Raw genomic sequence first — 18,985 nt, 5'->3', positions numbered from 1 at the left:
AAGAAAATAAAACTTATATAAAATCACAAGTTATATAAAATAATTTAAAATACACAACAGTTTTTCCAACTTAAAGTTAAACGTAAATAGATAACAATGTACATAATTTATATATATATATATATATATATATATATATATATATATAATTATGTTGTATCGGTGTATTAATCCGTTTGTACAAATTGTGAACGTTTATTAAACTAATTAATTATTAAACTTTAATATATATAATTATTATATTTGAGATAATAAGTATTGATCAACTGAGGTGATTATGTTTTTATTTTTTAGATTTTTTTAAAAAGGTCAGTATCATGAGTCATAATTAAGTAAGAGTTGATAAATATCAATAATTTTTACTTTTATTAGTAAATTTCAAACAGGCATGTATGTTAACCATTAAAACACAATCAGTAGTCCCACAATATATTCATTTTTGGAAAGCTTTTTATAAATTATTTTGCTTGTTTAGTTACCATTGCAAATTGGCCGTCAACATCAATAGCTATAAATCTAAATTATATAAATATTATATTAGGGGTGTCAAAATAACCGTTGGACCGTTCAAAGTGGTCGAATCAAGTCAAAACGGATCGTTTTTGGCGGTTTGAGCGGTCCGGTCTGGATTGGAAAACAGCAAAACCGGGCGGTCCGGTCTGGTCCGATCTGCGATCTGGAACCTTTTTTGGGCGGTTTGAACCAAACTGACAGCCAAACACACACACATACACACACACACACACACACACATATATATATATATATATTAGTATTAGCAATCCCAACTTTTTTAACTTATGTGGTTATGACCCAAATATATCCTCAATCAAGTGATTCAACCAACTTAGATTTGACTTCTATTTTGTTTGGTCAATAACTCAAGACTCAAGAATTGAATGTTGTGAAGTCGTGGATTTTGTTACTCAATACACACAATGGAGTTGTAACTTTGTTAATTTGTTTGTTTTCTAATATGTATCTTATATTTATTTGTTTGTACTTTGGATTGCTTCGACTTTGTACTTAAGAGTTGTTTAATTTTTACATTTATTTGTTTAGATATTTTGTTTTGTTAAAATGGATATTTAATCTAAAATTCTAAATTATATATGCTTTTTAAGTTTAATATTTAAAGTCCATTAAAGGCACAAACCACCTAAAGCGGTCAAACCAGACCGTCTTTTCGTGGTCTGGTTTGACCGATCTGGGCAGTTGATGTCAAACCGCTCGGTTTAAAAAAATTATAAACTGTCATTGCGGTTTGGTTTGTGATCTGAGGGGTTAAACCGCCCAAACTAGACCGCAAACACCCCTATATTACATAGATATAAATTAATCTTGATCCTGTAATCAAAGAAATATGGTGAAAATTCTTCAGTAAATTGTGATTATAGAAAATGCATATTTGAGCAAGATGTGGTTAAGTTGTGTGCATGATATTAGATTGATATACTCCATTTCGACAAATCAATATTGCATGTTTGTGTATATGGTTTTTTTAACCATGGATTTCTGAATTTGTTTACGTGAATAGACTAATTATTTGAGAGATTACGAATGATCTGGAGTCATAGCAGGTGAACCTTCATGGTCAAAGACTTTGGCAACGTTTGGATTCAAACTCAAGGTAGATGAGATTTTCGATTTACATATATGTGTTCTTAGACATCTACGATACRAACTTGCACCAACCAAAATTATTCATATATGGGCTATTGTAAATCAGGGGCGGATCACCTATGAAGGCCCAAGCACGGTCCCACTCATCTGCTCAACCAATTTTCTCAACTAATTTTTTTTTTGTGTATGAAAGGTACACCCGTTAAATTTGTGTAGTGCTTCGGGATATTAGAAAATACAAGGAACATCAATTAAACAACCAAGAAAAGATCCTATGAAATCCGATGGGTTCGTCGGATTAGCTTTGATACCTGGATTTTTTATTGAAAAAGTGGATAACATAGAAATTGGGGATGGTCTGGCATTTTTTTTACCTTTCTTTATATTTTGGATCGGGAAATTTTTTTTCTTTTTTCATCCTATTTAGTCATTTTTCTGTTCCAAATATATTAGAATTTTTTTCCTTAACTCGACAAAATAGCCCCGTAACTTCAGGAGAAGGGGTTCAATCATTGATAAACAATTTGTTGGACAATACTCAATGCAATTATCACAAAATATACATATTCCAAAATCAATATTGTAATTAAGCAATCGTTTCTGGCGGGACTGGATCGGAAAAAAGAGGGATTCTAGTTGTAAGATATTTATGTAGTGTCGCTATCGTGGATAGGAAACTCCATTAGTGACTACCCTAATTTATTGTAGAAATTTTCGGGATAAGTGGTTGGACCATGCAAACTAGATATACTTTTTCTTGGATAAAGGAACAGATTATTCGATCTATTTCTGTATCGCTCATGATATATATCATAACTCGTACATCCATTTCGAATGCATATCCCATTTTTGCACAGCAGGGTTATGAAATTCCACAAGAAGCGACTGGACATATTGTATGCGCCAATTGCCATTTAGCTAATAAACTAATTGATATTGAGGTTCCGCAAACGGTACTTCCTGATACTATATTTGAAGTAGTTGTTCGAATTTCTTATGAAAGTAGTGATTGTGAGTCCCCAATTCTTGACTTGGGGGGGGGGGGGGACCAAGTTGTTCAAGAATAGTGTCGTTGTGTTTCTCGACCCTTACCCTTAATGGAATTGACGTATGACCCAATTCTATTTCTTTGATACATCTATTTATTCCGATCAATCTGCAATAGTCGTTTTTGTGAAAATGTATGTAGGGCCAAAAAAAGGACTGCATTTAAAATCGGGTCAAGTTCTAATTGTTCAAGTTGACTMTGTGGTAATACGGTCAGCTAAGCCTTATTTGTCCATGAGCAACTGTTCATGGACGTTATGGGGAAGGAGCCCATCTTGGTTTGTCAATTATGTTATTGCCTGTCTCATAATGTGTCCCATTCTTCTAGCCTTTCTAAAAAGTCGAGGTATTCGAATTGAAACATGAGTAAGCTAACGTGAAGTCTTCTAAAACGACCCTTAATTATGCTTATATATATAATTAGATCAATAAAAAATTTCAATGATCATGCAACCCTCCTCTAAAATCAAATTTTTTGTCGTAAGCATGACGATGTTGATTTTGATTTTGATTTTGATTCATGATATTGAATCACCTACATATGTGTTGAAATTTGTGAGATATGATCAAAATATCGCATTACTGAGAATCGTAAAGTTTGTTGTGTTTTATTCAGATATGAAATTTGTGACATACGTGTTGAAATTTGTTGAAAATACGTGTTCTTTTATCCTTTTTGATAGCTTAGATATTTGCAATTCACATTTGTCGTGTTTTATATAAGATATCTCATCATCTACGCTAGAGTTGATCATCAGTGGTCACACAATATATTCGTTTTTAGTAAGCTTTTTTATAAATTATTTTGCTTGTTTAGTTACCATTGCAAATTGGTGGTCAACATCAATAGCTATAAATCTAAATGATAGAAATATTATGTAGATATAAATTAATCTTGATCCTGTAATCAAAGAAAGATACTGAAAATTCTTCAGTAAATTGTGATTATAGAAAATGCATATTTGAGCAAGACGTGGTTAAGTTGTGTGCATGATATTAGATTGATATACTCCATTTCGACAAATCAATATTGTGTGTTTGTTTGTATGGTTTTTTTAATCATGGATTTTTGTATTCGTTTACGTGGACAGACTAATTATTTGAGAACGGATGAATAGGAGTTATCGCAGGTGAACCTTCATGGTCAAATACTTTGGCAACGCCTGGATTCGAACCCAAGATAGACGAGATTTTCAATTTACATATATGTGTTCTTAGACATCTACGATACAAACTTGCACCAACCAAAATTATTCATATATGGGCTACTGTAAATCAGGGGCGGATCACCTATGAAGGCCCAAGCACGGTCCCACTCACCTGCTCAACCAATTTTCTCAACTAATTTTTTTTTGTGTATGAAAGGTACACCCGTTAAATTTTTGGAGTGCTTCGGGATATTAGAAAATACAAGAAACATTAATTTCAATTGAATATTCATTTTTTTTTCATTCAAGAACAAGAAGTTCGACCCCAATGAACTATACTATTTGATCCCTATATCAGCCAAAAATTGTACTAAAATAAATCATACAGGGAGAACATGTAGTAATAAAATAAGAGGGTCTATTCCTTTTTTTTTTTTTTTTTGCCTTCATAAGTAAAAGTAGCAAAATTGCTATCTGTTACATACTTTTCTTTCCTATTTGATCTAATCAGTCACCTTTCCCGATTTCATACCGGACCAAACCGGAATAGGGTTATCATCCAAAAACCGAAAAAGTTTTTCATAATCTACCGAAATACTTATAAAATCTCTCGAAACTGGTGGAATTCTACAAAAAACACATCGGATGACTTTACGAAACTTTACTCCACGTTAAAAATACATATCAGGACAAAAATCCAATCCACTACTCCAACGAATAATATTCATAGCAAATCTTATCTACATTATAATTGATAGGATACCAAAAGAAATTCAATAATAGTAGAAAAATAGAAAACAATAATTGCGACTTTCGTCATTTTTTTACCTCTTTAAAGGCTGTTTATCAAACATTTATCCGATAGGTACTTACCGGTAAAATTTAATACTATTATGTACTTACCGGGTAAGATTTTAGTTTATCAAAACACATAGTATACAACAATTTACCCAATAACCGCTTACCGTGGTAAGAGTCATCACCCTCACTTACCATGTAAGACTCTTAATATTTGTCTTGCTTTTACCGAGTAAGATTTTTTGTCCTTCCTATATTCATCCGGTGAGATAATATTACTTAATAAACACTTACCCAGATAAGCGTTTGGTAAACGGCCTTAGATTGAATTTTTATTTTTTTCAACTTCTCCTTTCCTTTTTAGGCCATCCATTCGGTTAAAAGGATGTGTTCCAATATTGGATTTTTAGGATGCGTGGTCATAATCCGACGTCGTATCCTTTTCAATTCGCCACTATCCCAAACTCCCTTTAAAATGACCACTGACGAGTACCCAATACAAAGAAAGTTATCATGGATGCCACCGGAGATCATCAGAAACATTTTGTTCTGGTTCATGGTGCATGCCTTGGAGCCTGGAGCTGGTTCAAGCTCATCCCTCTTCTTGAGGCTGCGGGCCACCGTGTCTCCGCCTTTGATCTGTCGGCCTCCGGCACTGATACCAAAGTGATTCAACAAGTGACGACACTTTCCGACTATACTTTGCCGTTGCTGGAATTCATGGCCACCATTCCGGCGGACGAGAAGGTGGTGCTGGTGGGTCATAGCCTTGGTGGCATGAACATAGCTCTCGCCATGGAGAAGTTCCCGGAGAGAATCGCCGTTGCCGTCTTCTTCACCGCCTTCATGCCGGATTCAACTCATAAGCCTTCCTATGTCCTAGATACGGTAATTAATTTTTTCCGAGTAAAATTACGATTTTTCTTTTAATATTTTTAATATTTTTTATTTAATAAAATTATATATTTTAAATAAAATAATTAAAGGCAAAATACACAAAATAGCAATCTACTTTCATAAATTTCTTTATTATAGCATTGTACTTTCAGTTTTTCTTATTTCAGCAATGTACTTTCAAACTATTTTTTATTAGGACAATGTACTTTGAAAAATTTACCCATTATAGCATTGGGTAACCTTTTGATTTAAATTTACCCATTATACTAGGTTTCCATGCCACATCATTGTCCACGTAGGTTGTCCACATGTACTATAGTGATGTGACTTTMTTAYYACATYMTTGTAYTTTCAAAATTATTTTATTATAGCATCTACTAGTTCTTATTAAACACTATATTTTTAATTTTAATATTTAGATATTTTACATGTTATTTAATAAATGTATTAAATGAATTAAAAAAATTCTAAATTATTCATTAATATATCAATATCAATAAAACTAGTAGAACCAACTTATCTCGCTAACATTTTTAAAAAATATGTGTTTTTTGAAAAAAAGAAAATAAGAATTCTTCATTTTTTTACCAAAAAATATTATCTTTTAAATAATATATTATATTTGTTCAAAAACTTTTTACTTGACATATAAATATATTATAAATTAATTAGACTTTTTTGAATTATTTATTAATATAGCAATATTAAAAAATTATAGACAACAATTTATTTCGTTAATATTTTAAAGAGAACTTTAAAAGATATGTATTTATTTGAACAACATAAAATAGGAAAAGTTACTTTTTTTACAAACAAAATATATCTCGAAAATAATGTTTCATATTTATTTAATAAATATTCTATTCTAAGAATATTTAATTTGAATTCAACTTAATAAGAAAAAATAAAAATAAATAAATGTTTTTTTAGATCATAGCAATGAAAAATGAAAATCACTAATAATAATTTGAAATAAGTTTTTATTTTAATTTTAGTTAAGTYATCAAAATGATGTGGCATCCACATCACCTCATTAAAGCCACACAAGCAAAAAAGTCAAATGGTTAACCGGTTTAAAAGGTAACAGGTTACCCATTGCTATTATGGGTATATTTTTTAAGGTACAATGCCTTAATAAAAAATAATTTGAATGTACATTGTTGTAATAAAGAAAAACAAAAGTAGAATGCTATGATAAGAAATTTTATGAAAGTAGGTTGATATTTCATGCATTTAATCCAATAATTAATGATTATAATCAAATAATTAAATATTCTACTTACAATTCGTTATTTTATATTTTTTTGCCATTATAGTTTAGTTTTTTAGGGGTTATTTGGTTACTTCTTAATAGATTCATTAAGAGACAGCCTCTGAATTGTTAAGAGGTGAATCTTATTTGATAAAAAAGAGTTCATCTCTTAATGGTTCTAAAACTCTTTGAATGATTTTGTATCTTGGGTCTCTCTTAACCATTAAGCACCATAATTTTGTTGTAAATAATTAACAAATAATTATATTTCATTTTGCACTATATCACGAGAGTCTCTTAATCATTATGACCACTTAATCATTTTGCACCAAACCATTCAACAACTGTCAAAAAGCCTCTTAGATCCTATATAAAATATAAATTTTTGGTCTCTAATAAAGAAAAAAAAGTTACAATATTTTAACCTCTTTTGCGTAGGATCAAAAATCATCTGTGATTGATGCATACATATAAAAGAGTTTAGATCCAAACTCACTTGAAAGCTCATCGTCCAAAGGCTCGCACAAGACCTTTAAGGCAGGGGTGGAACACAACCGTTGTAGTCCGGGGGGCCGAAATATAAGAGCATCTTCAATATATTTTCCAAATTTGAGAAAATGGAGATTCTAGGCATATTTTTGCTCCAACAGACTCTCCAAAACAGAGAAAACATGAGAGAGTGTAAACAAAAATTGATTACAATGAGAAATAATCATTTTTTTATCATATTCACACCGTTAAGAATCTTTGATATTAATGGTTTATAGGTCACTGGCATATCATTTTTTTGTCTTTATTTGACCCCAAGAATGGATTGGATCGAAATGACTTTCCTGCCAATGGGAGATTGGCTAGGGCGGAGAGCTCGAGCCTGGTTTTAATAGAGTTTTAATTATCCATTTTGGAAATTTTTTGAAGAATATGTTGAAGATGCTATAATATTGTAAAAATTTGTAAATCCAAATGATTTGTTTTTAGACTATTAAATTTTAGAAAAARATTGATTAATGTAATATTAAAACTCGAAACATTCAAAGTATTAACAGGAAAATAGTAATACCAATTTAAACATTATTTATATATAATTAATATACTATATTATTTACTCTAAAAACTTAAACATTCAAAATATTAACTGAGAAATAGTAATACCGGTATAATTTACTTTAAAAACTTATATTTACATATAATTAATATATTATATAAAAACTAATACATATAATTAAATATTAATAACTTATATAAAGTGTAAAAAATTGCTTGGGAAGGGATTTGAAACAACAACCTCCAATATGTGGTGTGCATCATTGCCAACTGACCTAATTAATATATATGTTTTAAATAGCTTAGTTATAGTATTTAAGTATAAAAGCGGGGGGCCATGGCCCCCAAAGGCCCCTATAGGGTTCCGCCCCTGCTTTAAGGTATGCAGTGTCAAACCTACATTTGAATAAGGTTATTTGTAGAAATTGAACTCATAAAAAACTAAAATTTTTATGATCAAAATTATTATAAAAAATGAATTCTATTATAAATATTTTATTTTTTTAATCACAAACAAGAACAATTTAATGAGTTCGAATTTTGATTATAAAAAATGACTAAACCCTAAACTCGGGTTAAATTAATTTTTCCTCGTTGACAATTATTACAAAAACATCAGTAAAATGCATGAAGTACTGTTTATTGATGCATATTACTTAAAATTCAATATTACAAGTGATTTTGCGTAAGTACAACTTATTAAAGCTTTATTTTTAAATTAGTATAACTAACTACAAATAAACATAATCAAATACAAGATAAACATATATTTTAAATATAAAAAATCTAAAATATAATTAAGATAATCATTGAGTTCTAACAAAATATTTAATTATTATCTTTATAAAAAATTATATTGTTAAACCAATTATAAATGACTTTGTTATTAAATTATAATAAAAAAATGAATTAAAGAAGTCACATATAAAAAAAATGAAAACTATTAAATAGTTAATTTGATAATAATATCGATTTATTTTTTTCAAATTTATATTTCATTCAAAAAAATATTATCGCTTTCTTAAAACCACATAAAATCGTATTATATCGATAGAGACAAAGAATAAAAACTAAACATGAAAAATTGAGATTTATTTTGTTGCATTGCGCGAGTACCCTTCTAATATTTAATTATTATGAAAATATTTGTATTTTAATTAAAAATAAAACAATGCAGGGGTATGTGATTTAGAAATAATTGATTTATGCACGTGATCAATGATGAAACTAGAAAGGATAGTACAACTTATCAAACCTGATTAATTCGATAGAATTCGAACCGAAAATGTCATATTTTCTGGATACCTGAAAATGAATAAGACCCGACCCTTGATATTGGGCAATAAATAGGAGTGTAGGGTTCGGGTTAGGTTTGCATATTAGCCATCTGAACCTGTCCGAATATCCGATAAGAAGATAACTTAAAATCCTAAATTACCTAACCGTATATGGGTTTGCATTAACACCTTTCTAACACATGTCGATGCAATGAAAAGAAAATAAAGAACGTAAAATTTTCTAAATTTGGAGAAAATATCTAAAACTCTATATAAGAGAGATAATAATATTTTAATTTTTTTCCATTAATAATAGGTATTGAAATTAAATGTTTAGAAAAAAGAAATAATAATATGTTAATAATATAAATAACGTTATAATTGTTAAAATAGAGTAGTCGTTGTATTTATTTTATCTTTGTAGACTCAGATTTTATGGACGTAGGTTGTTTTAGAATATAATTTTTATTACTTCTATTAATTGCATAAAAATTTACTTATTGAATTTATCGTATTTTGATTTTGAAGTATAACGAAAAGACTCCGCCAGAAGATCGGTTGGACGCGAAGTTCTTGCCGTACAACAACGAAAAGGATTCAGAGACATCAATATTATTCGGTCCTAAATTTATATCGCACAAACTCGCTCAGCTTTGCTCGGATGAGGTTGTATATAGTTACAACCCTTTGTTACATATGTCCAGTAAAAGTTTATGGACGATTATTAATATGATTTTACTGTAACGCAGGATCGTGAACTATTGAAAATATTGGTAAAGCCTAGCTCGTTATTTCTAAAAGACCTACATAATGCACCTAAATTTACGAAAGAAGGATTTAATTATGTGCAACGAGTTTTTGTGGTCTGCAATGAAGATCAAGCCATCCCGAAAGACTTTCAACAATGGATGATCGACAACAATCCAGTGGCGGAGGTGAAAGAGTTGAAAGTTGTGGACCATATGCCGATGTTGTCTGATCCGAAGCAAGTCAGTGTTTGCCTTCTTGACGTTGCTCTGCAATATGCATAATCGTATGTTACTTTTATCTGTTATTATTTACTACAAAATTAAACTCTTGTAATTTTATATTCTAATAATTTGATGCAAAATTTCACCAAGGCATAATAATTTCTATGGCAATTCAATGGAATATGTTTATCGAACGAATTATTTGGATCCTTGATTTTATGACTTCTGATTTTTAATATTTTGTTAGTCTTTTGGTTTTTTAACTAAATAATATATTATAGAGTAAATTACATTCTTCGGTTATGTGGTTTGTTGAAAATTTCTCTTTTCATCTCTGGTTTTTTATTTATTACGCTGGTAGTCACTATACAGACACACGGAGGTGGAGACACAATCGCACAAAGATGAAGATGATTGGTGGATCGAATGAATGAGTGTGCGTTTGAAACACCGTGAACTTACTAAATTTCTCTGATGAGATCGACTGGATGAGGGAGATCCAAGCAGATGGGAAGAACGACCATGGTCACGGTGGTTAGGGGTGGTGCGGGAAGGGAGGAAACAAGAGAATGGAAGGGAGGTAGGAGAGATTGTGATGGTGACGGTGATGGTGATGGTGATGGTGATGGTGAGGAAGGGAAGGATTTCGTAATTTTATAAATGGTTGTTAAATGATTATATTTGTATTTTCATTTACTAGAAGGGTACTCGCGTAATGCAGTGAAATACATCTTGATTTTAATATTTCATTTTATTATGTATCTTAGTCGATGTTATAATATGGCCTTATGTGATTTTGAAAAAGCGATGATGTTTTTATTCTTGAATAAAATATAAGTTTGAAGATATCATAAAAATTTGACAAAAATATATCGATATTAGTATCAAATTAACTATTTAAAATTCCTCATTTTTTGTGTAATTTTTTTTATAATTTAATTTATGTACAATAACAAAGTAATTTATATTTGGTTTAATAATATAATTTTTTATAAAGATAATAACTAAATATTCTGTTAGTTATCAATGATTATCCTAATTATTTTTTAGATTTTTTATATTTAAAATGAGATGTTTATCTAATATTTGATTATGCTTATCTACATTTAGTTAGATGAATTCAACTATGGAACTTTAATAAGTTGTACTTATGCACAATTACTTGTAATCTTAAATTTTAAGTAATATGTATCAATAAACAGTACTTCGTGCATAAAAAATCGTTTTTAAGAGTTTTTGTCAAATGTTTTATAATATAGTATAGATTAATAAAAAATATTAATAGACAACTTTTATTAAATGATAAAATCTTAATAGAAATCATCATTTTCTTCTTGTTTAAATCGTTATTAAATCTCTTCAACCAAATTCGATTATTTATTTACCAATTACGTATTCTAATATGATTTTGAAAATATCGTTCATACTCTGAAAAATACATTTAAAAATTTCCGACATAGATAAGGTGAAATTGACATCACTATAAATCCACAAATATACGAATCATAATCATGATGACCCACAAATAATAGAAAACCATGATTGAAACTAGTGATGGCCAAGCTGACCCAGCGCGGCCTGAGACCGGTAAGGACCGGTTATAGGACCGAAATCTGGGACCGGTTATGGATCGGCCCGGCCCGGCCCGATTTTTAAAAAATGTAACTATTTTTTTTAAATGTAACCGTTTTTTGGCCCTTTTTTGTATTTTTTGCTTTCTAACAATCGGTTGATTCGCAAGTTCTTGCTTTCTAAAAACCAAGCCGTTTTTTGGTCTTGGTTGAGGGATTTACATACCAAATTCTTGATTAAAAAAAAACGCAAAAAAAAACGTTCACAATTATCGGGTTCTCGCTAAATTTTGTAAGACAATGTAATTTTAATTATAATAAAACACATTTTTAAAGTGTATTGAGTAACTCAATTACAAATTTTATAATGTATTAAAAATATATATCATTAAAAAAATAAAAATTAAAAAAATATATTTTTTAATGACCGGGACCGGTTAGGCGGCTCATAACCGGTTACAATAAAGATTGACCGGGCTCAACTTTTTCGAGCGGGATCGGCACCGGTTATGGCTGGTTATGAGAAATCTTGGGTCCAGTTGGGCCTGGCCCGGCCCAGGACCGATTTTTGGCCATCACTAATTGAAACATCCCAAAAGTTTTTGTTCATATTTTTCACGCTCATCTTGCACTTTATTTTTGTATATTTAGGGGCCGTTTACCTAAATGCTTACCGGTAAGTGTTTAATGTAACGAGTCAACACTATAATTTATTTTATTATGTAAGATTGTAGTACATCAAAACGTATCATATGCAACAATTTACCTGGTAAGCGCTTACTCGGGTAAGAGTCGTCACCTTCACTTACCGGGTAAGACTCTTCATCCTTATCATCACTCTTACCAGGTAAGATTCTTGGCCCTTGTCATGTTCATCCGGTGAGGAAAATTATCCGGTAAGTACTTACCGAGTAAAGCGTTTAGTAAACGGCACCTTAGCTTACATATCTCAATCCAAACAACCACCCCCTCTCCCCTTTTACGGAAAGCGTAAAAATCAATTATCATTCCCAATATATTCCTGTAGTTTCGAACCCACTTATTATTATTATTAACATTTAGGTTGTAACTTTAAGATAATATGATTCTATTATTTGTCGGATTCGACTATATTAGATTTCCACGTGGAGGATTGAGGTTAAAGTGGTAGGGGGCACTTATCCCCAAAAATGAATGAAAACGATTCGACTACATTAACGTAAATGTTTATTGAATAAATTTTTAACAAAAATTTAATTTAAAAAAAGAAATAAATTTCTAAAAAATTAAAATTTTAAACTAAAAATTAAATTTAACTGATGGTCAAGTCGGTCAGAAGAAGAGTCACATCGATGATACTTTGATAACTGGAAAACCAAATATTCATGACGGAGATTATAAATATTTGGTTCATACAATTCTCAAAATATCTACAGCTTTCATACCAACTTGCTGCTACGTATAGCCCATATAATTATGATGTTGCTATAACTCATGTCACCATCTTTTGGAAGATAAGATTGTGTTAATGGGACATAGCCTCGACGATCTCATTGAGTAAATGACGAATTTGGCGCCCGTGGTTTGTCATTTTTCCAAATTTTGCTTATGTAGTTGGCACTTTTGCTCGGTTTTGGTCCCTATGGTTTGTAACATTTATTGGTTTTGATCTCAGTAATCTTTTTATTCTTAAATTGTTTTTGTAGTTTGCACTTTCTATTTGTTTTAATCCCTCCTGGTAACGCTGTCTATTTTAATCAACTCCAAGGGCAAAGTTGTCATGTTAGGCAAACATAAATAAAACCCTACTGTTCTCTTTTTCCCACCCACCACTGCTTCACGTGACTGGCAACTGCTCCATCCGAAATCAAATTACCACCATCGCAAGGCCTTCCCTTCGCCGAAGAGCTCCCTTCACTGACCCCGTTGTTGTTCTTCTAATATTGGTCCTCACCAACACAGCTCGATCATCTCCTTCCTAACACCGACTCTCGGTATAAATCACTAATGCAAGTGTTTAGGACATGCAATGGAGAAATAGAAATTTGGAAAACTAGCTTCTTCTTCCTTAGAGTTCAATAAAAAAAATAATTAAAAAAACAAGAATTTTTATATTGTTAATTTGATGATCAGTACATTCTTTTGAAACTTTTATGGGGTCTTCAGAATTATATTTTATTGAAACACAAAAATATTATCGTTTTCTCAAACTCATATAAAAATTAATTATAAAATCGACAGAGGCAAAAGATAAAACTAAACATTAGAATCGAGACGTATCGCTACATTACGTTCTAGTTTTATAAAATCATAAAAATACGGCCGGTGCGTAGATTAGATAGATGAAAAATCATTTGGGATTAATATGACAGCTATGACCAATGAACACAGTTCGGTTCACGTGCATTTATGACCAATATGTTTGAATAAACCATGTTCTTTCTGACTTCCTATAAAAATCAACATGAAAAAGGTACATAAATAGTACTTGGTCCCATTACTACATGAAAATTGTGTGCGCATTTGACAAAATCGGGATAAATTCGAACAAATTCGAAATTTTATATTCTAACCCAATGTAAAATGTAATGTCAATGCCTCTAGAATGTTGTTCAGTGGATAAAGCGACCAGATGATTTTGTCCAAATATAAGACAAATCATGGATTCGATCCCAACCCTCTGGTAGCCTTAGCCAAGAAAATGTGCCCCTCATATTGACGTCTTTGAAGAAGGGTTCCGTATGAAACCGATTATGGTTATTGGTAATCAATTTTTTGTTCAAATAATGTTGAAAAGTCGAACATGAAAGTTTAAAGGTCAAAAGTGTCTGGAGGTCTCAGGTTCAAATCCAAGAAGGAACAAAAATCCCCTTATAGCCACGGAAGTTCAAATGCTGTGACTTCGGGCTACCTGCAAAACAGGTAGTCGTTCTGGGATTAGTCGGCTCGCATAGCGAGTTGGATATTCAGGTTAATCAAAAAAAAAAACTATCAAGGCAAGGTTTGGTCAGTCGTATTTAATATCATACATCTAACGGACGAACATAGAAAACCATCAAACAAAATAAGGAATTTTGAACCCCGTTTGGTGATTCACTCGTGATATCTATTAACTACCGATTAATTAGGTTTTTATTTTGAATTTTTTTTTTTTTTTTTGAACCTGTGTTTCTTGGTTGATTTCTTTTTGGGTTTTCAGTTGACTTATAAAACTTTTGACTCACATTTATTTTATTTTTTTCAACTTTTAACGAAATAAAATCGCATAATACCATGCTTAAAGTCTAAAAATCTGCCACTGATTTTTAATAAACTAAAATACAAAAAAATATAAATATTTAGAAAAATAAACAATAAAAAAAAAATCTTTGGATATGGAGTCACGTTGTTCGATTGACGTCATGTTCACTATCATATATATACATGATAATATAATTTTATTAATAATATATAATAATAATAAAATACAAAAATTATTAAATAATGGTTGGATCAAGATGGGTGGAGATTTAAACCAACGAAGAAGGGAGAATTTTCAACAACCTCATCCAATTCAATCTCTCAAGCGATATCGAGTAGATATCGAGTAGATAAGACGTTTTTTGTTGTTTTAACAAGTTTTTATGATGATTTTTAAAACAAAATAAAATTACCTTGTTCCTACATGACCCGATCAATTCGATCGGCCACTCGCCATCTATTTTCACTGTTCGACTATTTAACAACACGAAAAAACCATTGTTCAACTCTTTGACAACATGAAAAACCAAAAGTTATGTCCTCCATCTCTATCTATATTCTATCCAAGGGATGGAACGGCAGAGTCCTTTGGTCCCCCCCCCCCCCAAAAGTCAAGAATTGGGGTCTAACAATCACTATTTTATCTTATGTCTTTCTTCGTTCATGGTTCGATATTCTGGTGTCCTAGGCGTAGAGGAACCACATCAATCCATCCCGAACTTGGTGGTTAAACTCTATTGTGGTGACGATACTGTAGGGGAGGTCCTAAAAGTTAAAATACCTAAAAGTTTTTCTACAAATCTATTACAACACTTTTTAGTTTGATCTTATAAACCGAAGTTCTATAAAGTATTTTATTATGATGCTTATATATTTTAGGTGTCTTATAAAACCAATTTTGTTGTGATGATTGTTTATTACACCAAATCTAGTGAAAAATCTATTGTCTCAGTTGAAATAATATGGTGTCAAGTAATTTAAAATCTGGTATAAGATTTGATGTCTCAATCAAAAATGATTAGATCAGATCAAGGATAGATACAAGTGGTGCATATGGTGGCATGGGTCATTGCTTGGCTTCATCGTGTAAAATGTTATAGAGTCGTGAAATGTCATCGTATCAATTTGTTATGTGTCATGGTATACATTTTGAAACTATAATAAGGACACAAGTTTATCTTGATAGAGTTGGTTTGCAAGACTTTTCTTGCATCCCAGACCCGAGTTTAAATCCAGTTTTGAGCTTTTAATTTCAGATTTATTATATTTCTGGGGAAAAAAAGTTGCAATAAAAGACTTGAACATAATACCTCACATATGAGAAAAAAATAAACAAACCAATAACTATTTTGTAAAATGTATTCCTATATTTATTTCATACAATCAAATGGTATGAAAAAAAAATTGTTTAAGGGGTTGTTTGTTTACCTCTTAATAGTTTCATTAATAGGTAGTCTCTGAATCGTTAATAGGTGAATCTTGTTTGGAAAAAAAAAAAAGAGTCTGTCTCTTAATGATTCCAAAACCCTTTGAATGGTTTTGTATCCTAGGTCCCCCTTAACCATTCAGCACCCTAATTTCATTGTAAACAGTTACCAAACAATTATATTTCATTTTGAACTATATCATGAGAGCTTCTTAATCATTCTGATCACTTAATCATTCTGCACCAAATCATTCGGCAACTGACAAACATCCCCTAAGTGTATGTGGCTTAAATATATTTCTTTTCTTTTTCCCGATCTCCCTTTAAATATCCCACCAAAAACACCCGATAAAACCCAATTAATACATCTTGAAAGCAAAGCAAAAATGGATGCCACCAGAGATCAGCAGAAGCATTTTGTTCTGGTACATGGTGCATGCCATGGCGCCTGGTGTTGGTTCAAGCTCAAACCTCTTCTCGAAGCTGCCGGCCACCGTGTCTCCGCCTTTGATCTCTCAGCCTCCGGCACCAATACCAAACTGATACAGCAACTGACGTCACTTTCCGACTACTCTTTGCCGTTGCTGGAATTCATGGCCACCATTCCGCCTGAGGAGAAGGTGGTGTTGGTGGGCCATAGCCTCGGTGGCATGAATATAGCGCTCGCCATGGAAAAGTTCCCGGAAAAAGTCTCCGTCGCCGTCTTTCTCACTGCCTTCATGCCGGATTCCTTACACAAGGCTTCATATGTCATAGACGAGGTAATTAATTTTCTTCTAAATTAAATCGTATTTTTTTCTTATTAAATTTAATTTTATTTACACATTAAGGGGGTGTTTGGGACTATTCATATAAACAACTTATTGACTTATTCCAGTGTGGCACCGGTAATAAGTACTTTTGAGTGTTTGGATAAACAATTTATACCGATGTCAAACCGGTAATAATGAGTTTTTAAATAAGTTAAATCTTACTAACTTATAATAAGTTGATAAGCACTTATAAACAAGCATAAATTGTTTCAAATAAGCAATCCCAAATATCCCTTAATAATCTTTAATAATATATTAGCAACATTGAATATAAATTATAATAATTTTTTATTTTTCGTATTTTATAATCTGTAATATTATTTTGATATTGATTTTGAAGTATAACGAAAGGACTCCAGCGGAAGCTTGGTTGGACACACAGTTCTTGCCTTTCGACGAAAACGATGTCGAATCGGAAACGTCAATGTTTTTCGGCCCCGAATTTCTATCGAACAAGCTCTATCAACTTTGCTCAAATGAGGTAATTACAATTTCCGCCTTTTGTGATATCTTTAATCACCAGATGAAATTATTGAGGATTGACAATGTAATTTATTATAACGTAGGATCGTGAATTGGGGAAAATGTTGATAAGACCTGGATCGTTATTTCTAAAAGATCTACGTAGCGGATTACAATTTACGGAAGAAGGGTATGCATCTGTACAACGAGTTTTCATTGTATGTGATGAAGACAAGGCCATCGAAAAAGAATTTCAACGGTGGATGATTGACAACAATCCTGTAGCTGGGGTGAAAGAGTTGAAAAATGTGGATCACATGTCGATGTTGTGTGACCCAAAGCAGCTCAGTGTTTGTCTTCGCGACATTGGAGGTCGTTATGCATAATTGAACTTTATGTTCATCTATTATTTTCAAGAATAATTCATGTGGCACTTTATTGTACTTATTGTCCTATTTAAACAATAAGAAAAATATTTCAATATTCGAATCCAACTAAAATATGACACGTAGTTTTGGTTGGGGACTGGTGGTAAAAAAGTTCAACAAAAAAGTCGTGAATCAAGGTTTGTGTTTGACGTCATATTGAATTCATGACTCGTCATCATAGACGGATCTAGAGGGGTGGTTAGGTGGTACGTGTCATCGTATTGTTCTTTCGTGGTAAGGTAAAAAAAAATTAGGTTCGTGAAATGTGCAACCGTTTTATATGGTGCTACCATATCAAAAAATTCTTGGGTCCGTCCCAGTCGTCATGAGCCAATAAGAAGTTTATGTATCGTGGTATTTGATTATTTTATCTTTTTAATGTTCAAATTTTTCGGTTTTTTAATATATATAACTTAATTTAAATTGTTTAATAATATTGACTTATTGTATAATAGTAGAAGATATATATATATATATATATATATATATATATATATAGAGAGAGAGAGAGAGAGAGAGAGTTTGTTTCAAATACAACCCATCGTATTTGTATAACTAATGCAACCCCATATATGAGATATTTATAGAAATTATGAGAGTTCATTTATTATTATTTGAATATTTATGGAAGATGAATATGGTTCATTAATTATGATCGATACTTTTATATTAGGAAACAATAAAAACTTATATTAAATCACATATTAATCAAATGAAATAAACGGTTGAGATTGAGTTGTATTGGTTGTACAAATGTCAAAGGTTATATAATAACCCCTCTCTCTCTTTCTCTCTCTCTCTCTCTCTCTCTCTCTCTCTCTCTCTCTCTCTATATATATATATATATATATAGACTTGGGATCATGTGAGACCAATGATTTTTCGTGAAACCCGTAAGACCAATTCTCAACGTTTGGATTAGATCTACAATCTGAAGCTGCCGTAAGACCACGAGACTTCTCAATAATTACAAAATTGTCATTCGTGCAATTTAGACCATTAGATCATTA

General features: G+C 31.3%; 2 protein-coding genes across 2 annotated transcripts; both read left to right on the top strand.

Annotated features, from left to right (window-relative positions):
• The first annotated feature begins 5,120 nt into the window (after positions 1-5,120).
• LOC112512603 (salicylic acid-binding protein 2-like) lies at positions 5,121-10,231 on the top strand. The gene is made up of 3 exons (XM_025118653.1): positions 5,121-5,504; positions 9,615-9,752; positions 9,836-10,231. The coding sequence occupies exons 1-3, from the start codon at positions 5,130-5,132 to the stop codon at positions 10,115-10,117; spliced, it is 795 nt and encodes a 264-aa protein (XP_024974421.1). The 5' UTR covers positions 5,121-5,129; the 3' UTR covers positions 10,118-10,231.
• Positions 10,232-16,621: 6,390 nt separating this feature from the next.
• Positions 16,622-18,030, top strand: LOC112512779 (salicylic acid-binding protein 2-like). Its single transcript, XM_025118919.1, has 3 exons — positions 16,622-17,034; positions 17,426-17,566; positions 17,652-18,030. Exons 1-3 carry the CDS (start codon positions 16,660-16,662, stop codon positions 17,931-17,933), a joined length of 798 nt encoding a protein of 265 aa, XP_024974687.1. The 5' UTR covers positions 16,622-16,659; the 3' UTR covers positions 17,934-18,030.
• Positions 18,031-18,985: the final 955 nt, after the last annotated feature.

The sequence above is a fragment of the Cynara cardunculus genome, assembly GCF_001531365.2.
Source record: "Cynara cardunculus var. scolymus isolate 2C chromosome LG 5, CcrdV1, whole genome shotgun sequence".
Taxonomy (NCBI): Eukaryota; Viridiplantae; Streptophyta; class Magnoliopsida; order Asterales; family Asteraceae; genus Cynara; species Cynara cardunculus.
The sequence above is the reverse complement of the archived record's forward strand: the minus strand, read 5'-3'. Positions and strand labels throughout refer to the sequence as shown.